Below are 27,531 nucleotides of genomic sequence, written 5' to 3' on the forward strand. Positions count from 1 at the left end.
AAATCACTATTTAGTTGGCTTACTAGATTTTTTTTTTAAACTTTAGAGCTTTGTACTGTGTTAAGCTTTGCCCAGCTCATCAGCTCATTCTAATAGTAAGGTCTAAATTACTGACAAAGATTATACTTAGGATAAGAGCCTCTTATAGTCACTGTTTTGAGAGTCCTAGCCACTGAAACATAAAATTTTGCCTCCTTACTCCTTCCTGGTATTCCAGTTACTTTGATAAAACCAACCCACTTCCTATAGGAAGGAATTCGCTGAAATGATACTTTAACAAATGTTTAACAGTAGAATTTCTAGTGTCTAATAAGTTAAATTTACAAATGACATCAATTTACACTTAATCAAAGAAAGATTAAATGAAACAATCTAGTAAGTTTAAACATAGTAGCCTCATGGATAAAGTTGAACTTGACAAAATAATCATCACTACGAAGTGACGGACAAATCTTTATTGTGTTGCCCATCACGAATCCAATTTGGCCGTGGTTATGTGAAATGAGACAAAAATTGCCAACATTAAATTTGGAAGCATTGTTTTAAGTGTTAATATTAGCGTCTTGGGGATCCCTGGGGGGCTCAGTGGTTGAGCATCTGCCTTTGGCCCAGGGCATGATCCTGGAGTCCTGGGATCGAGTCCCACATCAGGCTCCCTGCATGGAGCCTGCTTCTCCCTCTGCCTGTGTCTCTGCCTCTCTGTGTCTCTCATAAATAAATAAATAAATAAATAAATAAATAAACAAACAAACAAACAAACAAACAGTAGTGTCTTACAAATCTAAGAAAATACAAGGCAAAAATGAAGACAAGTCTTGTTCTTCGAACTCATAAGAGCCAACAGATTTCAGCCCTGACTCTACCTAGGGTAAAACCAGGCTTTCTGTTACTTCTTAAAAATGCTGAAGAAGGATCAGTTCTGAAGTTGTAACCCCAAAAGCATTTGTTAGTATATGATGATGTGTGGTGCTCTCCTTTGTTTTGCTAGTCCTGGGGGGATAAACACCATGCTTTCTTCTGCTGGAGTTAAAAGGTACAGATATGTCATAGTTGCCCATATTAATCAAGTGTTAACACTGCTATAATGCAAAAGGATTGCAAAACCATGTAATTTCTCGGCCTGGGTTCCGATAACCCAAAAGTGGCCAGAGGAAATTCCACAGAAAGATGGCTGGCAGTAATGACTTTTCTTGCTGAGTTTGGTGGAATTAAGGGACAGTGGTGTGTCTTTTACTGTAAAGACCTAAGCATCTGAAGTTTCCTTTATCAAAGACATTTATCACCACTCTCTACAATGCTGACAACTCCAGTTGTCCATCAGGATGTCTGGGGGAGGGGACGTTGATGAAAAATCAGGATTAAGGATCGTAAACGCACATACACAACACTGCACGATTACTGGAAGCAGTTTAACAACCAGCTTCACTCAGCAAGGCTTCTGGTATTCTCAAAAACATGACATATCACCGGGGAAAGGGATGTATTTCTGTTTACATAGTTAAATTTACAAACAAAGGAACACCTTTCCTTTTATTTCTAATAAAACAAGGTATTATATTTTTTTATATCCAGAATTTTATATCTGGAAAAGAACTTCAGAGATCATCTTATCTCACTATCCTCATTTTAAGGAGTTTGGAATATTTGAAAGGAATTATTGATAGTTACATGGTGAATTAGTGACAAAGCTAGGACTAGTCTCATGGCTGCACCTCAATAGAAATTATGTTATTTGCCCAAGAGGAAATTTGTCTTAATGGAAACTTAATCTAAATGATGACTCTTCTTAACTCTTAATACTACTTTAATATTTATCAGTCTCAGACTCACCCTATCTGATGATATCAGCAATAGATCCAGAAAGAACACTGCTCTTTAGAACTACTGCCTCAAAGTGTTTAAGGAACTTGTTGCAAGAATAAGAAAAAAACTTGATAAAATGCAGGAGAGAGACTAGATCTCATTCTAGTTTTCTGTTCTGGTGAGTTCACCATCAGTAACTACTAATTTGAAGAACTTGCTTATTCAGTTAGAAATTTGCAAGATTAAAAAAAAAAAAAAAGGATGTCAATTATCAGATCACTCCAAAAGTAAATTCACCTATAAAAGCAGAATTTTTGTAAAAACAACCTCCATAAATCTGTCAGGAAGTAATAATAGGCCTTTCCTTCTCTTGCCCGGGGTCATTGTGGGTCAAATATGCAGGATGTCTAAAGGTGTGGATGCATCTGTCCCACAAAAGCAGCTAACCAAATTACAAGGCCAGAAGCAACTGGTGGGGAGGGAGGAGTAAGGACAGCCTTTTCTAGGGGATAGAATAGATAGATGAAAGATGCAAAATGGCATCCAGCCCTGGAAACAGTAAGTATGCTTCTTAAATTAACATCCTGTCTCTGCAAGTGTGAAAGAGCCATTCAATCAAATGTCTTTTCAGCTTCATTTACACACGCGGTTTGAAGTCATTTTAGTCACATTCTCTGCTGACCCAAAGAATAAGGATATCTGCCCCCATCTACTTCTCTTTGTAGACCTTTGTATATGAGCAACCATTTGCTTTTACAATTCTTGACCGAATGGTTATTTATTTATAATTTTAACTGAGGCATTTTCAAAATTCATTATTTTTATACTAGCTTACTGCTTGGAGACAGAGTGTTGAGTGGGGAAGAGTGGGTATAAGCCACAAAACCCAAATGCAAGTGGCCTTACTTGAATGGCTAAGAGATCAGTATTTCCCAGTCTCACTTGTTAGATAAAGTCAGTTGGAAAATTTGGTAATAAGTCATGGTCAAGGTCAGTCTAACCAAGGAGATCATGTCCTTTTAGGAAACGTACAGATTAATTTTCTCACATTACCCTCCGAAGTATTTCAAAAAGAAAGAAAGAAATGGGTTTTTAACAAGCATATTCTAAAGGACATTAGAAGCCTAATAAAAGTCTCTTTTAAAAAAATTTTAATTCAATTAACATGTGTTATTAGTTTCAGAGGTAGAAGTCAGTGATAAAAGTTTCTGATGGTAGCCATTACACACTGGATTTAAGAGTTTCATGTCCTACCTCCTTCGCACCATCAGAAATTTAGATTGCTCTGTGACAGCAAAGAGGTGAGACAATATAAGAAAAAACAAATTGAAGGGATAACTATCAGAGAAAAATGATATTTTAACTTGAAAAGTGCCCAAGGACATTCTGCATGTTATTACGACGCTGTACTCTAACTTCATGGCAATGTAGAGGGAACTGTGTTTGTACTCCATGACCAGAGCCAGATGGAGACCTTTAACAACTCTTAAAACATGGAAATACTACCACCTTGTAGGTAATTCCCAATGAAAACCAATTCCAAACTGTAACACACAAAATATACATGTATGTTGAAGTCAGAACAGGGGCTTTTTATAGTTTAAAAATTTCCCCTATAAGAACTCTCAAAACATACCAAGCTTTTAGCACTAATTAAACGTGCATGTCATATTCTAATTAAAGGAGAAAAAACTTACCCATAAGCAACTCCAGCTATGGTGCACTTCTTAAACTGCATTACATTGCAGGTGAGAGTACCGGTTTTGTCAGAAAATATGTATTTTACCTAAAAAAAAAAGTTTAAAATTTCCCATTAAAATTTCAGAATTCTTTTTATGCCAATCTCTCACAAAGGGGGAAAATACCCCTTGCACAATTACTTTTCTTCAATCTTGTTACGTTATGGACACAACGGATGCTATTAACTGATGAATTTCTTCACATTCATTAAGGAATATGTTCAACTTTTTTTTTTAGTGTTTTAGCAATGAATAATTTCAAATATGAATAGCGAACACTATCAAGATATTAGGGAAACTGCAGCCATACAGAAATATGCCTTGATATGGTCTCAATTTCCACTAGAAAGTGACACTATGGCTATTTAACATTTGTGGTGTCCTAAAACATCTACCAGTATTTCTCAAAAAAACAATGACAGAATTGGTAGTGGCTTGTGCAATTAACTTCATACATCTGAATTGGTAAGAAAAAGGATAATTCTGGCCAAAATGCTATTTGAAAAGTATGAGTTAGCAAACGGCAAAAATACAGAATAAGAACTGCTCCTCAGCTAGTATGTAAATATGGATTACAAATACACACATGTGTGTGTAACACACACATATGTGTGAAAACAGTATGAATTATACATCTAAAACTCTGGTTTGATTACTTTCATACATTGACTTACACAGCCTCATTGATCAATTTAACTTTTTCTCTCTTTCTGGTCAAAAGCTATGAGCAATTTTAATGCTAAGAGTTTATAACTCAAAAATAGCCAGTACTTTATTACTAACCAGGTTATATACAGAGGGAAATCCCTTAACACAATACCTTATTCTGAGGGCAAAATAGGTTTTAAATAATGTTTTTAAAACTTCATTAACTAAAAATTAAAATTGATAATTATGTACTATCATGTATTTATGCTGATTGCTCAAGTAATGGGAAATTAGGAGCTAGCAATTCATATGCAAATATGGCAGAAATTACAACAAATCTGACCTCCAGTTTAACATATCACCTAGAAATTCAGTTTACCTGGCCAAGTTCCTCGTTCAGATTAGATGTTCGAGCCATAGCAGCAGTGTCTGTGGGTTCATAGTGCATGTCGAGATCCTATTTTTTTTTTTTTGGAAAAAAAATAAAAGAAATTACTAAATGCAACTGGTAACAAGAGATTGACTGAAATTTTATTTAGCTAGTCAGCTGTATATGCAACCACTCTCATCTATTGCCATCCCTATGCCATTTCAATTGATTTCCCTGAAAAGTACTTGGTATAGAATATTATATTTCACAGTAAAGGCAGGACAGCATGAAACTTAGAGCATATCTCTGCAATCAGGCAATCTTGATTTTCTATAATTCTTTTTTTTTAATTGTTTTAAATTTTTATTTATTTATGATAGTCACACAGAGAGAGAGAGAGAGAGAGAGAGAGAGAGAGAGGCAGAGACATAGGCAGAGGGAGAAGCAGGCTCCATGCACCGGGAGTCCGACGTGGGATTCGATCCCGGGTCTCCAGGATCGCGCCCTGGGCCAAAGGCAGGCGCTAAACTGCTGCGCCACCCAGGGATCCCGATTTTCTATAATTCTATCTTTTCTAGATATGCGACCTATGGTAAGGATGAAATAAGATAATGTATGTGAAGCGCTTCCTAAGGTGTCCGACATAATATAAGTACTTAATGTAGCTAAATAACAGCAACTGAACATTGCTCAAATAACTAAGATTTTAAACCCCTAGAAAAATTACCCAAGAGATCCTATCTGGTTATATATACTTTCTTGACTCAAGTTCCTTCTACAGTATATACTCGAAAGCAAAATGAGTGCACTTGTCAAAATCCAAACAAAAATGTACAGCTTTTGTACTAATTTGTACTTGTTTTGTACCCATACATTATGATGCTTGGCTATTAACCCTGTAAGAATTAGTATTTTCTATAATATACCATTAGATTAGCAAGTTAGGGTTTAATGATTTTCACATGTCAAAGGAAAAGGACGAATTTGCTTTCCCACATTTGCATTTCAGACTGATCAGTATCAGTTCTGAAGCAGGCTGTTGACTTATAGGTGTCATGTTTTAAGAAGGATATTAAACAACTGAGCAATGTTCAGAGAGGAATGAATGAAATGGGGAGTAGGCTGGAAATCAAGTCTAATAAGGAACAGAAGGAGACGGGGAAGATGTGATAGAAGAACAGAACATAGTAGCCTAGTTTTGTTTTTGTTTTTTTTAAAATATGTATTTGTTTAGAGAGAGAGAGAGAGAGAGAAAGAGAGCACATGTGCAAAAGGGGGAGGGGGGAGAATTCTCAAGCAGACTCTGCACAGAGCAAGGAGCCTGATGAGGGGCTCGATCATATGACCATGAGATCATGAGATCGTGACCTGGGCCGAAACCAGGAGTGAGATGCTTAACCGACTGAGCCACCCAGGTCCCCTGCTGAGTTCTAATATTCTGCAAGGCTATTGTCCAGAAACAACAATAGACATTTTCACAAAAGTTCAGGTAGAGCCAGTATCAAAGGGGGGTGGTGGTTATTAATCTCATTTCCACACACAGAAAAGCTGCCTGGGAGGAGGAGAACTGTCAGGAATGTTATAAAATCTCTGTATAATAGAAAGGTGGTTGAAAAGCATAAGCCTGCTGGGTTGCTCCAACACTAAAATTATGCCATTATTTGAAGCAAATATTATTATCGAAAATCCAAGTAAACAATAATAAAGTGACTAGTTATTTGATTTTCATAATGAGTCATCTTATCATTTCTTATTGTAAAGTGGGAAACCTCGATAAGTTTTAATTGTAGTTACACAAATTTTATTACATAATTTTTCAGCAACATATTTCCTGTATGAAATAAACCACATCTGCAGCTCATTTTAGATTTCTAAATTATACTGGTCACCTACCAATGAATTAGGCAATTTGACAGCTGCGAGGTAGATCATTTACCATGGGAAGATAATGAACAAAGGCAAAAGGATCATCAGTTATATTTTTTTAAATGCTAATATTGTTCATTTGAAAGACTTTAAAATAATTTTAAAAGATAGCATCAAAAAACAATACCAAATTTTCTCAAAAGAAAAGAAAATTAAATTTTTTGGCAGAGTAAGTCTGAAGGTTTATTTAATTTACATAAATTCATTAATTTTAGCTTTGGTAAAATAAAACTAAGATCAACGCATTTTATAAACAAAATATTTATGAAACAGATGTCCAGCACATTTTTCCAAGACTTAAAAAAAAGTCTGAGAAGAAAAAAAATTAAGAAAAATTCAAGCACAGCTGAATTTGTTTACAGTGTGGAAAAATAAACTACACAGGTGTATAAAACATGACTGACAGCTTTGGTTGTTATAAGCAGTGAGTACAGTATTATTTGTACAGCACTCCACTCTTTAGGAGGCTGCTTGCGATGCTCCTTTGCTATATATTACCATCATGAGATGCTGGTAAACCATGTTTTATCATTCCTCTGTAAAGTTCCAAGAAAATAAGTTTCAAAGAAGTCAGGTGGCTTGGCAAAGTTCACACAGCAAGTAAATATAGAACTACAACTATAAATCAGATATTTTTACATCAAACCCCATGGTGCTCCTTTTCCCCAGGACCACTGTGTAACCCAAAATACGTTTCCTTAATTGGGGACCTACTTCCCCAGAATGTCTGGTCTGTAAACTTGTATGATTCTGAGATAAGAGTTTTTACTATAATTTTTACATGTCCAATGAATTTGTTACAATTATATTAGAGTCAAAAATATTTTGAAATGTCGCCTTGTAGTCAATAAGAGATAAGGTATCATTAAGATTTTGTTTCTGAGAGATCAAAGTACCCGATCAGGGGGTTGCCTGGCTGGTTCAAATGGTGGAGTGTGCAACTCTTCAACATGGGGTCGTGAGTTCGAGCTCCACGCTGGGTGTAGAGATTACTTAAAAAAAAAAAGTCTTCAAAAAACCCTACTGATAAAAAGACAAAACATTTATTTAGAATGATGAAAAACAATAATAATTTATATTTACCCAATTTATAAAGTATGCCTGGGTAAATTTCACCACTTCTAATGTAACCAACAAGCTGATAGGAATGAGATTGTTGAAAAGGATGATGAAGGTCAAGAAATTCAGTCCAAAATTATTAGCACCACCATCTGTTGGGAGAGGTAGGAAGAAAGTCATTTATAGTCTTACATATTCCATTTGTATTGATCAGAACTTTAGCATAACAAAACTTTTCCATATTACACAACATATCTAGATAGATAGGGGGGAACACTGTACTGAGAGCATAAACTTATTCTCAATACATTCAAGATGGAACAGCACTTTTTGTGTGTGTTCAGTATGTTGCTGGTCCTATTAAGAACTTCATAATGGTACTAAAGAATGAAAGTACTACCAAGTATTTCAAATCCTAAACAGGAAGTTTAGAGCTATCAGAGACAGGACTGTGGGTTTACACATGTAAAATCTCAATTGGGTAAAATCACTTTTACCTAAATTCTTAAAAAGCACTTCCAATTTGAAGCATGCCTTACAAGCAAGCAAACAAAACAGCAGCAGCAAAACTAACCCAAATAGCAAAAAACAAGGTGGCTGTATCCCAGGCAATGACACCCTTCCTCTCCAATAATGAAAATAGAACAGCTATCCCAGACGTGCTGTAAAGTATGTGAAGAAGCAAATTGATGGTGGTCATAACAGTTCTAATGTTGAACTAGTAAATCAATGCCAAAAAAAAAAAAAAAAAGTTGGAATGGCCACAAAACTAAATCGATGTGATAAAAACTGAAGAAAAATCAATCCTGCTACAAGGTTTACTAGAATTTGTTTTTATGCCTTTGGAAATTAAGTATTTACTGGTTAAGTACTCATCAAAAGGCAGTGCAGACTTATTTTCCAGAAATATTCAGGGACAGTGCATTAATCTTATAATCATAAAAGGACAGATGATCCAAAAAAGGACTTATTTAATAGGACTTTCCCTAAGACAAGATGACCATTAACATGTACTGCATTTGTGAGTTCAAATGACAGTACATTCAACTTATACATTTTACAAGCATGTGCTCTACTTCTGGTGCTTTTACTGTAATCAATCTGCTTTCTTTACCGGGTAGCTATCTAACCACCTGTGTTAAAATATTTTTAAAGAATGGATAACATTAAAAAAAAACAATAAAAAAGAATGAATAACATTCATAAGAATAAAATCAATAAACATTTTCTACTACTATAGAGTGATCGTTGTATTTTTAAGGATCCTGAAATTTTAGAGACTCTAACAGTTTACTTTTACTGGAAATTGCACTGAAAAATAAAAATTAAATGCCCAGTTATCTTGGCAACAAGGTTTTCTTTTTAGGAATTATAGGAAATCCCATCAGCCGTGAAACAAAAATGTGGTTTAACGAAAGAAAAAATAAATATAACAGGCACTTTAATACTTACAGTTTAGGTTGAGATACCAGTCCTTTCCAGAATGCCTCCGATTCCAAATGGCTGAGCCCACAGAACAGATGAGAGACATGGCAATTAAGATACAAAATAAAATCAAAATTTGTACATTTGTAATCCGTTCCACGTTTGAGAGTTTAAGTGGTGGACTTGTTGAATTCTGTAAAAAGAAACAAGATGAGCAATAAAAAATGTGTACAAATTGGTTTTAGTAATGTATATTCGGTATTTTGGTGAAGATGACAAAGTAAGTTACAGCTCAAAATCTATTTAGACATGGGTAGATGCCTAAAAATTATACAGAGAAAAAAATTCCACAGACTTAATAAGCTGTCAAATGTTAATCATCTTTTTTTTCCCTCAAGGCCACTATACCACCAAGGCCTTTTTCTAAGAGGAGGAAATAATATTCCTCTTACAGACATAACTTCTGCATCACGGCAGGGCAGATGAACAGTGTGCATCACTACTTTAGCAAGTAGGGTAGACTAGAGGCACTGAGCATCTCAGCTCAGGAAGAAAGCCAGAGATGGTGGCCGATGTGCCCAGAACCAGAGACCGGAACGTTCCAAAGCAGGAAGCCCACAGTGAAAGGATGTCTGGTTTCCAGATTTCTGGTGGCATCCCTGACTGTTCTACCGAACGTAGCAACCATCTAAGTAGTCTTGGTTATAAAGAACAACAGAAGTAAGTTTCCTCAGGTATAAAATAATGGTTTACAAAATTTATAGAATGGTGACGGGTGGAAGCATCATGGTTAGGGTGGAATCCTTAAAAGGATTGCCTGTTGATAACGTCTCTGCGGCTTTACAGTTTACAAAGTTATCAGACCTTGAAACAGATTTTCCTATAGTATCTTAAAATAGTTCTTCGCCTGTGCATCTACCCACTGAACACTCAACGATGTTATAACCGAGAGAAGAAGCATCCACAGGCCACGTGTAAACATTACAAGGGCCAAAGCTGATTGAAAATAGCTTAACATAACAAGGATACCAAAAAAGGGTCAACATTGACTCACAAATTCTTAATTTTATGAAAAAAAAGGAAAATAGTCATAAAACTTGATCACTGCATTAGAGTAAAATTATAAGACAAGTACTTTAATGCAGAGCACTCATCAGTACGTAGACAGCTAGTACCAATCGCTTCAACAGCTACTAAACGCTGCCGGAGAACCGATACATAAAATCAGGAAGAGTTCATGCACCGCTGATCTCTGATGAACTCCCCAGTATTCCCGTGTGCATGAGCCACTGTATAGCCCCACACGCCGAAGAACGAGATTCTGAATGTACAGAGTGGGGCTCAGGAATCTGTGACAGATGGTCTGCTATGTTTGGGATTATTGCACAGAGAGCTACAAATAGCACATTTTCAAGAGAATAGGTCCAAAAGGTTTTCATAGATAAAAATCCCACCTGCATCAGTTTGGTGTCATGTCCAGTGTAGACAACTATTCCATGAACCCACTGTGTATTTCTCAACTGGGCGCCTCGAAGAAGAATCTGATCTGCTCCCAGGGGGACAGTGCTATGGCAGATGATGTTGACATTAGAAACAACATTTTTTAAAACGCTTAAGAATTCTATAGCTACTACATAGTTTCCAACGGAGGTTCTGCTATTAAAATAGCCCTTCTCACATTTACTTTATTTTTAGAAAAGAAGAAATTTTCCTAACCAGTAAAGAATTTTCTAACATGAGGACAGCTGGAAGGAAGCATTTCAGTTGCTTCTCCTTAGCACCAAATCAGCCATTTCCTACAACTTCACTATCCAAGATAGTAGGCAATGTTTTGGAATTCAGAGGCTAATTGTCAAACCTATTTAAGACTTTTCCTGATTTAGTCTGTTTAGGTTTCTGAGATGTTTGGAAGTGGTAAGATTAAGGGATATGCTCCCCCTCCCACAGCTAATTAAAAATAGCTTGGTGCATGATAAAGGTTCAAAATATAGACAAGGCAAGGTAAATACACAGATCTCATCATACATTCCTGTTGCCATCCCTGCCCCACAGAGATAAGTCCCTGTATTTAAAATCTGTAGGGGAATTTATTGTATTTGGATATCAATTCTCCAAGAAATGTAAGTATCCAGTAAATGGTAAGCATCTAACAAATCTTAACTATTCCTCAGAAATGACAGCAGATTGAGGATTATCTATTCCATATAATCCTCAAATCCTTTAAACCACATTTTTTTTCAAGAATAAAGGCCAAGTTGGGTCTTTTGTGGGTTCTTGGTAAAACTACCATTACGGTAGGCTGTCGGTTGACACAGCTTCATGCAGAAACATCTGAAAGGTACAAGCTATCACAGACATAGCGAGATTCTTGACGGAAATGTACTACACAAAATGTAATGGCTCAAGGATTCCTATTAGTATGTCTTTACTTTAGTGAAAAAAAAAAAGGCAATAAAGAAATGTCAAGTATAAAGAAAAATATATTAAAAAAAAAAAAAAAAACTTCTGTAAAAAGAAGGAAACTGTTCTCCTAAGAAAAGTTTTCAGAACTTTTTGGCCGTTGAGGCAAGGTGAGGTTGAATCTTTCATTTCTGATGGGCGTTTAGGTCTGGTAGGTGTCTAGAGCTAGCAGAGGCTTGGACCTCAGATCTTCTTTCAGGAAGTACACGAATGTCAACTGGCTCAGGTGAAATCAATTCAGATGTGTGGGTCATAACAGCACCTGAAGGCCTCCACTTAAGCCCTCTGGAAATGGTGTATGCCAACTTAGAAAAAGAACACAGTGTCTATAATCCTATAATTCTTATTCTTTCTGCACAACGGGATGCCTTTCAGACCCATCTGGAGAGGAACCCCTCTTGTGTATACCTCAAGATTTGCTGTGCACTTCAGAGCTGGGAGAGGACCTGAGGCCTAAAACACATTTCCAAGAAATTCTTGGGAAGCTGCTAGACTATGCTCTGGGGTACACATGGGCCAAGTGTTCCTCACATATACAACAGGGTAGGACAACTGTCATCTCAGCATTTGTGGTGTGGATAGATTGGAATTAGATACAGGCTCATCAAAAGCAAAAAAAAAAAAAACAAACAAAAACAAAAAACAAAAAACAAAAACAAAAAACCAAAAAACCCCCTTTCAATTACAAAGACTCAACAAGAGTTAGCTATTAGATATCATCAGAGTTGGAATCCCAAAGCTTCTGGCATTAGACAATGACTCTCATCCTTAATAACGGAATCAAAGTCCTCTCATTCCAAACCAAGGGGCTCCAAGAGCTCTGGGTAATCACTGTAAAAGTTAAATGTGCTACAAATACAAAGGTATCTGTTTCCACCTTTCGTATATTTTAAAGCATATTATATACATTCTACCTGTACCCTGTACCCTAAATCTTGGCGCTATAATACAAAGCTTCTCTTTGCATGGATTTGCTTGGCATTGATTTTGATGGGGAACCGATAAGAGATGGAAGCTGGCCAGTTAGGAATGTCAGACTACAGAAACATTACTTATATACATGGCCAACTCTATTATTAGTCTACAACCATATGTTCACTCTGTGAGGTCACTCTGTGCAAATTTTAGAACAATATATAATTACTTCACAAATTACAGGAAAGCTTTCGGTGGATCTGAACGGAGGATGACAGTTTAGGGTCTCTTTCAAATGTCCTTTAGATTTCAAATACTGGAGTAAGGCAATTACAAAACAATGAGACCGCTGATCATCTCCCTCAGGCTGGTGGGATGATCTAGTGTACTGAGCAGGCCTCTAGGGTGAGGCAGGGGAGATAGGGAGAAGGGAAGGGAGCACAAGAGGAAGAAGAGGGAGAATAGGAAAGACCCCACCCTTCCTGCCAGGTTCTGCTCCATTTCTGCTCCCTTTTGCAACAAAGCTCCCTGGACAATCTGTCTACACCCCGTATTTTCAACTCCTTCCACTATCTCAGATCCACTCCATCAGGCTCCACCTGTTCTAACCAAACTCAAGGATTTCTACTTTGCTAAATCCAACTGTTTATTCTCAGCCTCATTGCACTTGACCAGCAGCAACATCTGACCCACTTTAGTCACTTCCTCCGCCTTGGTAGAGTTTCTTCACCCTATCTCAGCTTCCTTCCAGACCAACCCAGTTTGGGTTTCTTTTGCTGGTCCCTCCTCTTTTCCCAGCCTTAATGTTGCAGTCCTAGGACAGTCCTTGGGACTCCTCACCTTTCTATCCATCCCCTTTCATCCTCAGTGATTTCTTCCACGTCCATGGCTTTAATTATCTATGCCAACTATCCCCAAATTTATCTCATGATCCAGACCTCTATCCCAAACTCCAGGCTTATATATTTACCTGGCTCCCTGACACAAATTTATAAGTTCAAAACTGTACTGCTGGTATCCCCCCCTCCCCAACCCCTGAAAGGATCCCCATTCCACTCAGAGTAACACCCTACACAATGGCCTTCAAAGCCTTGCATGGTCTTTCTTTTATTACTCTGTCTTGGTGAGATTCCACTCCAACCATACTGGCCTCCCTGAAATTCTGTAACTACTCCAGGTGCTTCTTCCCCACTTTAAGATGATGTAATAATAATACAACTAATAATTGTAATGACTATTCCTTCTGTCTGGAATCCTCTCCCTCTAGACATATAAATGGCTAACGTCCTCACTTCCCACTCACCTTGTTCAATTATTACCTGCTGAATGAGACTGTAAGGATCCTAACTCAAAGTGATTCCCTCCCAAGGACTCCCAGTCTGCCTTTCCTGGGCTACTTTTTCCAATGCATTTATCATTTTCAAACAGTATAAAATTTTCTTATTTATCGTTTTATTGTCGCTTTGCCTTTCTCTTACTGCAAGAAAATAAGCTCACCGGGGCAGGTATATTTATCTCTTTTGTTCATTGGAGTCTCCTTAACACCTGTAACTAGCTTAGGCCACTCGGTGCTCAATACTGGTTGAATCAAAGAGGGAAAAGGTAGGAAAAGAGAAGTGGGAAGGGAAGAAGAGCAGGAAGCAGGTAATGGCAAAAATAACTACAGATGATAACATGGCCTAGAAAAGAGTATATGAAACGATATAGAGAAGAAGACAAGAAATTTGTCTTGTACAAGTACAATGAACCCCTTGGGGGTAGTTTAAACTCCTTGAAGTACCTATAGGTCACAGGTAAGGACCCGCGCCACGGAGATTGCAGACAGGCCTACAACATAAGTATTCTGGCCAAAGAATAAGCCACTACACAATGTGCCAGAAGCCTGGCATGTCCCTGGAAACATCTAATTGTCCGTTTGTCAGGAATCCCAAGGAAGCTGTCAGCTGTACCACATGCGTAGCATCGAGAGCTAACGTTTCTGCAAAAAGACTCTTGGTGGAAAGCAATATAGAGCTGCTTAAGAAAGAGGTTTTGAGCATTCACACTTAGAGCATGAGAAAATAATAAGTTCTCAGGCTTGGAAAACGCTTAACCAGTACACCGGGACACTGTGTTTTTATGAAGACCACTTTTACGTACCTGTGTCCATCAAGCCTGATGTTTCCCACAAAATCGTACAGATGTCTGTTTGGACTTTCACATTCAATTCTGCCAGAAAGTCTCATCAAACTGTCAATGTCTTTTATATCTGATGTTGCTGGTAAGCCCTGTTTAGAAAATTTTAAATACGCAAAAGAGTATATTAAATGAATTGCGTGTGGGAGGGAAGGAGGGAGGAACGGGGGATTCTGAATTCACCTAGGCCTGAAGCTGTAAGAGATCCCACTATTTTATAAGCAAAGCTCCCCCCTTATACAATACTCTTTGCCAAATCATATTTAAGGGGATACCTTCCTCTCTGCTTGAGCATAGTGCAGCTTTTGTGAAAGTCTGAACACATATTTGAGACTATAAACTTTTCCGCAAAGATATTTTGAAGTCTTCAAAAATTATTTTGAAGTCTTCTTTTATTTTTGCTTCCAAAAATAGAATTAATATTTAGCACTATACAGTCTGTCTGCTGAATCTCAAAAAAGAGAATGCGAAACAAATAGAATCTGCGTCCAAAGAAGAGTCATTATGCTTCTGTTCTTCTAATCCACAGAGAAGGAAAACTCAAAAATAGTTCTTCCCTCTGGCCAAATAGATTCGACCAGCTGGAAGTGGACAGGCCCCTGCTTCCCCGGGCACGCGGAGTCTGCGTGCTAGGGTGACCTGCTTCCCCCACATCCAACCTTCCCACGTGTCATTTCCATCATTTACCTAGAACCCAAGAGAGTACGTTTTGTGAAGTCCCTTTATTTTTTTATTTTTTTTGAAGTCCCTTTAAACGATCGTTGCTTTCTGTCAGGGACGGTAGGTGAAGCAAACAGAGAAATCTAAAACTATTCCCTGAGATTAGTGAGCTTTTAAGAACAAGCAATGCAAAAAACTCTGTCTTTTCTTTTCATTTTTCATTTTTTATTTTTATATTTTATTTTTTTTAACTCTGTCTTTTCAATACGGCAAAGCCAAATCATAATTTGGCCCAGGGAAATAGGGGCAATAAACAGGTGAACCCATGTCAAGGCACTTAGAACTATTAGTACTATTATCAGACTGTTGGCTACTACTACATAAAATACTAAAAATATTACAAGGAGTATCTAGATGATGGACCATATTTCATCAGGCAAATAAATCTGAGTCTTCCATTATACTTGAGGATACCTCTTCATAGTGGCTCATTGAGAAGGCATTTGCAATTAGATAGAATTACTTCAAGACAGTAACAGAAATAAAGCTCCTAATTTCATGTAACAAATCAGCAAACATCATATAAACCCGAATTAGATCTTACCTGCCTAATTTTCAGGTTTGTTTCACCATCTAAATTGGAAGTCTCAATGTAGCACATGGCCTGGGGCTCACTGTTGTTTAAAATTGAAAAGCAGAAAGATTTAGTGGGGGAAGGAAGCATAATAATAACTTATTTAAATGCCTAGATTCCCTGAAGCCTTTTGTTCTAAACAAAGCTCTAGCTCTCTAGTTTGATTTTCGATCTAATTGCTCATGTAGGACAACCCATGAATCCGCTTTTCAGCTAGAAGGACCCAAAAGCAATTTCCTGACCACAATCAGTACTGATCTTCAGGATAATGAAAATGATTAGATTTGTCATAGGATACTAAATTTGCTCATCCATACAGACACAACACAGACGGCATCGGAAATGTAAAGCAGTTTGTGTCCAGATTTGTCTCCAGCTCAAAAATATCAAGTGAGATTTCATGCTTGTAGCCCATGTATAAATTGATTAAGGAAAGTGTTTGATTAGAGGACTCCAGATTGCCGCTTGTGCAAACTTGCATTTACTACCTTTTAAGAAAAGATGAATAGGATCATATGAGTCATAATATTTACATTTGAAGGCTACTTTAAAAAAAACATATGAACAGATTTTACAATGAAAGAGGATATCCACTTTTCTCCTCCTATTTTTTGTTTTTTTGTTTTTTTTTCTGCTTCTGTTCTATTTCTTGAGGTCCTTCGAGAGATTCTCCTAGTAGAAAACACTAACACTAAAACCAGCCAAGTTGGCCATCCTACCCCTTAACCTAAACCTAGGAGATCCACTGCATGGGTCCCCACCAGAGTGGTTTTGGGAAGTCCAGTGTGCAGTGGCTGGTGAAGGGGTCGGTGTGCTCCAGTTTTATCACAGGTGCCACACCCTGGGCTGTTCATATCCTTTCCCTTCATAAACTGACTTGACATGCCCAACAATGATAGACAGGAGAATTTGCCTTCTACTTGTATAATAGGATCTTCAAGTATAAGGAAAAGTGTTCTCAAGTTATATCGATTTCATTAACACTTGGCTGTACAATAAGTCTAATTAATATCACATAACTCTGAACGTAATCTCAGATTAACATATGTATTCACAGGAAAAAAATGTGTCATTACAAACATCTGGAATCTTCTAATCAACTTTCAATTTGTACATGTGCAAAACACTCTATTCAAAGTTTCAGAAATGGGCCAGTAGCTTAGTTTTGTGGCCTGGAGGTTTGTGAAAAAGGCTGAAACATGGTCACTGATCAAATATTTTACAGATTCTTTTTATTTTCTTATTTTTTAATTTTTTTACAGATTCTTTTTTAAAGTAACTTTGCAAGTTCTTCAGTTTACTGTATGGATTTTCTGTTTTCCCTCCCATAAAGGCTGATGCTTTTATCCCAACTGGAGAATTTTTTCAATATTTATATTTTCACGCTATCACTTATTCAACATTTGGCTTTTTATTACTGTCACAGTAGTAATTTGGCTCTGGTAACTGCTGCTAATTTGTAAGTTATGTATACCTTTGAAACATAAATGGTTTATGAAATTATAAAACATATCTTCTGAATATAGAAGCACAATGAGAAGCAAATGCTAACTGAATGATTCTGTATTTTGGCAGTAAAATGCATTAAAATATTAGTGATCAATATATCCAAAGCCATTCTCACATTAAAATAAGAATAACATTCTGTTTTTGTTTTTTGTTTTTTTCCGACAAAGCAATTTTTCTAGGACTTTAAATGGCTGGGAAGTTAAAAAGTCAAATGGCTGACTTCTACTTGAAGCGGGGCAAATAAAAGGCATCCAAATTCAGAACATTCTCAATCCCTTAAGACAGCTGTTACTGAAGCAGTGCTTAATAGTGCACGAAAAAGCAGCAAGAAGTCTTACATGGGGAATCATGCTGGATAATAAATATTTCAGCAAATTACAGTGACATCCAAAATGCAAACCACAGAGAGGCAAAGCAGGCGTTTTGATTAGTAAGTGGAAAAATGAAACAAGATGCACATCACAATACAGACACTAGTGGACAGCTGAACTTTATTACAGTAACATGCACTTTGTCACGAGTTATAAGTGGGATAAAAACCGATTCCAAAGCATGCAGTACAAAATGTACAACATCCAGCTTGGTGCAGGGGGTCCTCTGTAAACCCTATATAAACCCAAATTAGAGTCATAATTGCTGAAGGGATTCTACAGAACTTATAGAAAATTTTGAATATAAGAATAAGACGAAATTTCTCAATTACTTCATTTCAAGAAAAGCTTCACACTGTTCATTCAAAAGAGCATCCTGGAGAGGTATTGGATTCTGCCTTCGTATTTAGGCATGTTGTTCAATACGAATATATGTTAATGATGTAGAGGAAATTAAAATCTGCCTTTACAGTCATGCCTCACAGACTCCTATTGATAACAATAGGAGCTGAATCTGCCCACTTGAGGGACAAACAGCATCCAACACTGTATTCATAAAAGGCCTTTAAAACATCAGTAAAATGTCTATCTCCAAGAAGTATAAAAATTTTTGTGTTTTAAAGGAAGAGATGTTGAACTCAACCATCTTTGGGTATAATTGTTCTCTGTTGTAGGGTGAGGATCCACATACACACATCCTGTACGACTCAGTGGTTCTAACCTTGAGGACAGGCTGATGAGATCTGCTGGGAGATGTTCCCCATTGGTCACTTTCACTATTTCCCCTACTGCCACCTACAGGTCCCAGTTTAAAATAATTAAAACGGAAAAAAAAAAAAAATGAAAAACAGAAAAAAGAAAAAAACCAAACAAATGGACAAAAGAGACAGAAAGTTTGAAATTATTATAGAAAATAATACGTGTTAATAAAAATGTCTAATGCCAATTTTTTCAAAATTTATTTTGATCAGGTCTAAAGGCACAAGAAAATGTGAAGGATTATTTGCTTTTAAGTCCAATTTTCAATTTTTAACATGGAAACTTTTGATTTGTCACAAGACTCTCTTATCAAATAAAAACAATTTTAAAGAGAGAGCTACTTTATCTGATAAATTTTCCTTTCTCCAATTCCTCACTCTCATGCCATCTACTGTCTGTTTACTCCCAGCCAAGAAGGAAAGAATTGTGGAAACCATGTTTTAGGCTTTTGAAAAACCAAGCATACTATACTAGTCCTCTGGGTGCCCCCCCCCCCCCCGCCCCGGCCAATACAAGAAAAGAAAAAAAAAGTATTAGAAACTTTCTGATTCCAAAATATTTTCAAAGTTAACTGCATACATATCATTAACTTTAATGCAAAGCTATAAGGATACGGATCTTAAGATGTTAGAAGGCATAATTGCAGCCTTTTGAGTTGTTCAATAATTAACAAAAGTCTTGGAGACCTGGTGATGCCTGGTCTTCAAAGGGTAAGCCTTTGAACTCAGGGAAAGTTTCTCAGAGGGTGTGAAACAGGCGTTCCAGGAACCTGTGTGGACTCAGATTAACAACCTGAGACATTTAGCTCTATTTTATTCTTTCTCAACTCATATATGTATGTATTTGTTTGTCATACGCTAAAACCTCAGTTTCTTCACATCAAAGTGATAACCAATCAGACACTAAATTTCAATAATGTTCATGCTTTAAATTCAGACTACTTCAAAGAGGGTGCACTCTTAGTAATTAATAATAGAAAAATATATGGAAATTAAAATATTACAAACTGTTGTTTATGCTTACTGTTAAAGGTGCTCACCTACAGGCAAAAGTCACCATGTCCTTATTTTGACAGTGTGGCATACTGAAGGTATTAGATGAGGGCTTAAGGATCTCAATGCTGACCTAGCGTTAGCTCAAGTTAAATGGCAAAGAATAAAACTTAAAGTCAAGATTCTGCTTTCTGTTAAATGATGACAAAAACTTCTATTTCTTTTTTGTTTGTCTGTTTGTTTTTGTTAAGTAGGCTCCATGCCCAGCATGGGGCCCAACGTGGGGTTCAAAATCACAACCCTAAGACGTGAGCTGAGATCTTGGACACTTAACCGACTGAGCCACCCAAGCATCCCAAAAGTTCTACCTCTGTTTCTTAAGGCTAATGTAGGTTCACAAGAGTAAGGCAAAACTTTTTGAGGGGGGCGGGGAAAACCACCATGAAAAGTGGTATTTTGCCACTGGGATAGAAATATGTAACTGTAGAAACTGTATACTTTACTTTGAATTCTACTAAGTAGTTAAATGCAATGAAATCAGATAATGTTTTTAAAGATAATCATCTTTGGAGCCAGTTCATCTCTGTGGATGCTATATTAGGATACAGAAACTACTGGGGCACCCAGCTGGCTCAGTGGATGGTGTGTGACTCTTGATCTCTGGATTGTGAATTTGAGCCCCACACTGGATGTAGAGATTATTTAAAAATAAAACCTTGAAAAAGAAAAATATGTAGACACTGTTTTGATCGACCATATGCATAGCTACACTACAATATCTAAAAGTCACCACTGAATCTTTTTAATGTTGAGAACTCCTGGAAAAGTGCTCTAAACTTTAAGAAATTTGAGCATCAAGCTTTCTGGGAGACCTTGAGGTTGGACAGAGACAGATGAAAAATATTTTTAAAACTTTCCATCCATAATTAAGTATAAAGTCAGGGCAATATAATCAACTGTCTTCACACTTTTGAGCATATAAAAAATAAATACTGTAATTCATGGTTCGCATATATGATACTCTCTATGATAAATTAGGTCTCTATGATAAGATTAATCAGGAAAACATCATTACTTTCTTAAATTGCTAGAATGCTTTACTACCATTTTGAACTTCATCAGATGACATTCAGATGGTCAGTCATCTGCTACACTTATCAAACTTTTACTGAGTACCACCAAGTAAGTGCACATCGGTCTGCTGGCTAGACATTCTTAAAACTTAAATAAAAGATTACTGAATTTAAATAAAAAGAGAATCAGAAGATAGTAGAGTTTGGTCATTTATTCCATCTTCCTCACTTTAAAAGATGTGAAATCAAGGCCTGAGAGGTTACTATTCTGTTCAAAATCATGACACCAGGATGGGTAAGAACCCTGGCTTAATGTCTTCTCCTGAGAAAAGCTTTCTCTAGTATCTGATGTGAGACAATGACAGTAAGTTCACTGTTGAACTTGTTCTCACCCAGCCACGTGTGGACCAGTATGTCTACTTCAGTTTTAGAACTTACCCTGATCAAAGATGTAAGCAAAGAAAACTAATAACAGAAAGGTTGATTTAAAAACATATTAATTTTAATTTTTCTGAAAACAACACCTATAGGTAAGTGACACAAAAAGCTCCCAACTATAAAATATGAAAGCAAAGCTACCCACAGTTACTCAACTACCCATAGGCTTACTTCTATAAATATCTGGATAACTCTTTCTTGCTCCATTAAGTTTCACTAACTTGTTATATATCCAATCACTTTAAATAACGACCTGATTAAACAGATTTTGAAAAAAGGACACTGTCCATAATTATATGTGGATTTTACAAATAAAACTGTCCAAGGAAATGATGATAAACAACCTCTAAGATCTTAAAAAACATTTTTCTTAATTTATATTAGGACTAGTTTTACAGCTTTTAAACCCCAAACCATTTGAAAATCACATTCTTTAAAGGGTAACAGTGCCATATGTTCTGAATACTAATTCATGACTATCTTAAATATGAATAAGACAAAAATTATCTAAAATTCAGTCGTAGAAAGAACTTAAGAGAGCAATTAATTTTTTTGTTGGAAGAGTATGGCATTTCAAAAGGTATGACGACAAAAAAAAAAAATCATTCATCCATTCTCTTGTACTAATGCACCATAAAGATCAAGAAACTTTGGAGGGATATACGAATGCATCATAAAGGAATTTATCATGAACAAGGATTGCAAGGTAAAATCAATAGAACTCAATCCATGTATTATATAAAATAAATCTTAGGAGTTAGTGGTCCACAGAAAACGATCTGGACATATCCAGAGGGAGAGAGTAGACTCCTAACTGTAATTATAATTTTTGAATTACACGGTATAGTACCTATCACTTATTCTACATGGCAAGCATGAAAGAGTCCATTAAGTCCAATCATATTTTTTTAATGTTTAATTCAAAATCATTAGAGAGGTTTAAAATTCTTCGTTTATTCCTTATTTCCTTGGAGAAATCACAAGGTCAATGCAGGGTAGAGAAACCATCCTCTACACTGTTTGAGCATCAGTAGGTATCTCTACCTTGATGAGAGAAGTACAGTGTCAGCAGGTATATACTCTTTGCCTTTTATTATAACTATATCTCCAACATTTACCTGAAAGAAAACTGGGAATCGGTTAATTATCTGCATTGAAATATAGTTACAAATATACAACCCACTGTATTTAAGCATAGAATACAGTAAAAAATGGTCACTGGCAAACAAGAACCACTTATCTTCACAACATGGCATAAAATTATCTAGGAGTGAGGCCAAGGATGGGGCAGTCCTTTAAAATATGAACACTGTATCTTTGTTTTTATCAACTATAGGACTTATCTTAATAAATTCATCCATTTTATCCACTTAATGGACATCTCAACTTCTCATATTCTCTCTCTGTGACATAAAAATAAAAAGGAGGAATTTACCCAATGAGATTTTTTCCTTGTTTAAGGAAATCTCAATGCATCTGGAAAAAACAACTTTTATACATTTGATCAATACTCTTCACAATGACTGTATGAAATAGGTGTGATATACAATTCACAATTTGGAGAGGAAGAAATGATTCTCAGCTTCTAATTTATTTGCCTAAGATCATGGTAGGAGGAAGAGCTTACTTACACTCAAACCTCTACCTAACTTTCTGCAAAGCCTGATTTTGCATAAGTAACTATACTAAAATGACCCCTTGTATTTAAAAAAAAAAAAAAAAAAGCCAAAAGAGCTTAACCCTTTCCTGGTTTTACTATCCCGTAGCATTTTTGTGAGCAAGGCCTAAAGACAAATTAAAGATACGATAAGGCCAGAAACCCTTTAGAAGGGATTCAAGTGACAGGCTTGTCACAGAACTTTCAGCAAATGATATAACCCCAACTAAGTAAGGACTTGACCAAATTACACTGATAACCACTCCCATTAAATCAGGAAAGTGCCCTCGCTCTTAGCAGCCAGATAAACCTACGAATTCATTTCAATCCTTAATCGAGAGAAGGCTTCTTTGTTGTTAGAGTCTTTTTATTCTTTCCTCTTCCTACTGTTCCCCGAACCCTAACATAACATTTTATTGGGAGGAAGGAGAGCACTGGTGTCTTCAGTGGGAATCATAACCACAAAAGAAAATTATTTCAGAGACAGCCCACTGTAGTCTGCTTTATATACCTGGGGGAGGAACCATTAGGGAAGGTTGGAGGGAGTCTTCTAATTTATGGTATATATGCTGGTTACCCAGGTAGGGAAGCTCTGATTCAAAAGAGATGCTAGCTGAAATCTGGATGGTTTGAAATTGACAAATTTCGAAGGACCTTGGCATCAAACATCCCCTCCTCAAAAAAGGACAAATTGGAAAATTAAAAAACAACCAACCAACCCAGCAAGTATAGGTGTGATGTGGCCCCTTCACGTGTTGTCACATTCCTCTGACAGCACCCAAGATCAAGAAGCGTAAGGCCACTGGGGCATTTAGAGAGTGCGACTACCATTTAAATGTTCTTTCATCTTCTCTTGTGTGTTAATGTTTGTTCTCCAATTAGACTAGATACTTCAGAAAATTGAGATATTTGTCTACATGATAGCGTCAGAGATGAATAGTTAGACTTAAAAAAAAAATCCCTAAATTGATCCTACTGCTTTCCCACATCTTTATTCATTGTTAAGACAAAAGCAAGGCCTGCAGTCATTAAACTGAAGACTAAAACAACTATTAGCACCTTAGAAGGTATCACCTACTTGTTTCAATGGCCTGGGAAAACCAAGGGCTCACTGAGAGCTAAGGTAGTTCTTGCAGTGGTAGGAGGAGAGCAGGGAACCTACTCACTCCCTGCGTAGGATTCGCATGTTTTAGATCACTTTTGAAATATATCCAAGCGCCTCTCTTTCTTTTTTTGGTTCTGAGCTCCTTCTGTGGCATTCACCCCTTCCAGCCTGGTTTGCACGTAAGAGTAACAGAAGAGAAGATCAAGATGGCAAAAACTCCTCGACCACATGTTCTCATTTTAGGAACATCACTACAGAGGAGTTTTAGTTACCCAAATATTGGCATTAAGGAACTATTTAGGGCTTTAGGCTTCTACCTTGAGCCTTCTCAAATCACTGACACTAGTACCTACAACTGAGGATTATCAAAGTATAATAGGCTGATTTAAAAATATTTGTCCAGTTGTAGGCCCTGACATATTTACATTTTTAATAAGGAATTTTTAAAGATATAAATTCTTAATCCAAAGAAATACATTTCATGGTGGAAATTTCATGCATTAAAGCGACGTTAGAGAGTGACTGGTACACCTGCATAGAGCTCGCCACTCTACTAGGCTTCTCTATAAAGCCAAGGACATTGGGTGGAGTCTAAGATTCCTCCTAAGTTCTCCACCTGCTACTATCTCCAAAGCCTGGGAACAGTCTGAGCTGCATCTCAATATGAAGAATCGGACTTTGTGGTAAGGGCAGTGAAGACAGTAGCTCACATGTCAAGAGTAGAGATGCAGTGCCTCGTATGGGGCTTTGCAATCACGGTACTTTCTTTGAAAACCAGACACTGGCAATTTAACCTTAACCAACAGAGCAAAGGCTTCGGGCAACACCGGAGGGATGAGCTATTATGTCTGAGAGCTGAAGTCTGCCCGTCTGTGAATAACTGGATGTCGGCTGTGCAAATTTGTAGGTCCTCTGAGGACCATTAAAAGGCAGCCGCAGTAGCCGCACATTCAGGAAAACAAAGAAGGCGGGCCCTGAACGAAGGCCCACTTGCACTAAGGTTGATCATATTACCTTGGCATGAGGATCAGACTTTTGGTTTCCATTTATCGATCTTATTTTGGATTGCACAAAATATGACAAAGGCTATTTTGTCGTATTTTGAATAGTTAGACTTAAAAAAAAAAATCCCTACAATCTGGCGAACCCAACAGGCCTGCCTGTTCAGCGTTCCAGAAACCCAGGTGTACTTGGCTGAGGTCTAGGTGAACAGGGCTCTGTTCTTTCCACTTATGTGTAGACTTTGTGACACAGGAGCCTTCGTAGGTCTTGCTTGCTGCAGTGAGCTCAGTGCTTGGCACACGCACTCCATAAATATTTGCTGAATGAATGGTATAGAATTTCTCTGTGATGCCGCAGTATTTGAAATCACAGCTTTTACACATCACAAAATGTGCCAGAATGGAAAATGCCATAATTTAAAAAAATGCTTTCCCTGTTGTTGAATATCTACATAGTCTAACTTTTCATTACTATGAATAATGTCATAGTAAACATTTTAATACATGTGCAAATATTTTCCCCCACCTCATGATTATTTTCTTGGGATAAATTCCCAGAATCCCCCTTTTATGGTTCTCAACATGAAGACCCAAACTGCTAATCCATGACAGTGCATGAATGAAATAGTCCATAAAAACAAAAATTCTGATGTGGAAGTAAAGTATAGCAAATGAGACGTCACTACGGTTTAAATCTGCCACTTTCATTACTAGGTTATACTGAGTCTGGTTGCTTATTTTATATCTCCTTGCTTACTCCCAACTTTTATTTCCTATTTATATAACATTTTCAATCTTTTGTCATATTTGGTACAACTATGATCTTCCATATGGTGCCTACTTATTTGTGATAGTTTTTGTTCTGTAATTCTCTTAAATTTTATATGATCAAATTCCAGAGAGCTTGAAATCTTGCTCTCCTCCAAATAGTTATTAAAGTCTTTATTCTATTTGTAGGTTTTTCAAAACCAATGTTTTAACATTTGACTTTAAGCCAGTTGGAATTTATTTTAGCATGGGATGTGACTTTATCAACTGCACTATTTCTTGGATCTGCAAATCTGTCATCCTAACATTGCTTATTAAATAATTCTTTTATTAATGATTTTCTCTCTTTTATCACACATTAAATGAGCTTTATTTCAGGGCGCCCTAGCCCCTTTTCTTTCTTTCTATTTTTACTCTGTCGATGCCTACTTTTGCAACAGATCCACACCAATTTTAATAACTTTTGCTCTCCATTTTATGCATCCTTGCACACCATTCATTTTCCCAAAATATTCTATTTTCTCAACTGTTTACCAAAATATTCTATCTTCTCAACTGTTTATTTTTGAAATTAGGATGAAAAATTTAGTCAACTCTGAGGAAAAGATAATAATTTCCCTGGGATTATATCAATACTTTGGAACAACTGGTATTTTTAGTTTCTAGGAATATGACATATTTGCCATTTTTTATGAATCTTGAACACCTAAAGTTTTGATGTTTTCTTTATGAAGGTCATATACATATTTTAAATTCATTTATAAGTATCTCTCATGCCACAAGGAATGAGACCTTTCACTGTATTTTTCTAATTTGATAAAAGAATGCTGTTAATTTTTGAATATTTTTTTTTAATTTTTTTTATTTATTTATGATAGTCACACAGAGAGAGAGAGAGAGGCAGAGACACAGGCAGAGGGAGAAGCAGGCTCCATGCACCGGGAGCCCGACGTGGGATTCGATCCCGGGTCTCCAGGATCACGCCCTGGGCCAAAGGCAGGCGCTAAACCGCTGCGCCACCCAGGGATCCCAATTTTTGAATATTTATCTTAAATTCATCATTGAACCAATTTTTATTAAGTTTAGTACCTAATTATTAATTCTAGCATCTCGTATTAATTCTAAGTATCTAATTCACATTATTAAGTAACATCAGCTCTTTTTGGCCGGGTGACTTTTGTCAACACTTTCATTTTTATCCCCGAGTCTCTCAAAGTGGGATGCGCAGGTAAGGTGCGGCCTTATCTCCTAGACAACGAAAACCGCCAGCATTAGGAGTAATCACGAGCTGGTAACTTTTTGTCTGTGAAAAATTGGAAAAGTTACAGTAATCCCCTCAATCTTGAAATAATGAAATAAAGTTACAGTAAGCCACTCCATAAAATATGTATATGACATTAGGAAAATAAGCCACTCTAACAGGTTACCTTCAGAGTGAAGTTGTCGATCCTTATCTCCTGACTTTATGACTGCTTATTTTTTGAACAAGCACTCTGGGTAAGATGGTAAGAAATCGCTATCATCAGTTTATTAGGATACGTGTTTATGCTAATTCTGACAAACCCAGTAAGTGAAGAAATTTCTTTTGGAACAGTTCTTTGAGCATTCTCATTTTTTAGCTTGCTTCTCTGAGAGGTGACTGTCACGGGAATAAAGAGAGCACGCTCGAGGTATTTTCCTCTTTGTTACTTTTATGTCCAAGACCAGAGAGAGAGAGAGAGTAGTGAGTTTCCAACATCTAGAAAAGGAGATGTCAATCTCTTGTTCTGGCCACTGATTTAAAATCAACAAAAATGCAATTACCGGAGAGGGAATCCTACGCCTGCAGGGACCCAAGGTAACTACGGACATCTCAGGGCTGAACTAGGGGCATGGCCTTTAACCTGCGAGGAAATCCTGGAGGGAGGTACGCTGACTGCGCCACACCTTTGCTGTTCCCGGCAATCTCCGAAAACAAAACCCCTTGGGTAGAGTGGCCTTGTCTCCCAAAGTCTCACCAAGTCACAAATATTCAGGTGTGAATGACCAGAGGTCACGGTCTTCC

The 27,531-nt window shown here is 36.9% G+C and overlaps 1 protein-coding gene across 8 annotated transcripts in view; it reads right to left on the reverse strand.

Annotated features, from left to right (window-relative positions):
• The window catches only part of ATP8A1 (ATPase phospholipid transporting 8A1), a 224,196-nt gene that overhangs the window by 138,950 nt on the left and 57,715 nt on the right, over positions 1-27,531 (reverse strand). For 4 of the 8 annotated variants that reach the window (XM_049092869.1, XM_049092868.1, XM_049092866.1 and 1 more), the window contains 8 exons: positions 22,001-22,074; positions 15,785-15,854; positions 14,485-14,612; positions 10,425-10,536; positions 8,998-9,163; positions 7,570-7,697; positions 4,570-4,647; positions 3,501-3,589 (listed from right to left, as the gene is read on the reverse strand). In XM_049092869.1, coding sequence (XP_048948826.1) covers positions 3,501-3,589; positions 4,570-4,647; positions 7,570-7,697; positions 8,998-9,163; positions 10,425-10,536; positions 14,485-14,612; positions 15,785-15,854; positions 22,001-22,074 — 845 coding nt within the window. Of the gene's footprint in view, positions 1-3,500; positions 3,590-4,569; positions 4,648-7,569; positions 7,698-8,997; positions 9,164-10,424; positions 10,537-14,484; positions 14,613-15,784; positions 15,855-18,415; positions 18,490-22,000; positions 22,075-27,531 lie in introns of all 8 variants that reach the window. The other 4 variants (XM_049092867.1, XM_035715594.2, XM_049092864.1 and 1 more) reach the window with 2 other exon arrangements.

This window comes from Canis lupus, chromosome 13 (assembly GCF_003254725.2).
Source record: "Canis lupus dingo isolate Sandy chromosome 13, ASM325472v2, whole genome shotgun sequence".
Lineage (NCBI taxonomy): Eukaryota > Metazoa > Chordata > Mammalia > Carnivora > Canidae > Canis > Canis lupus.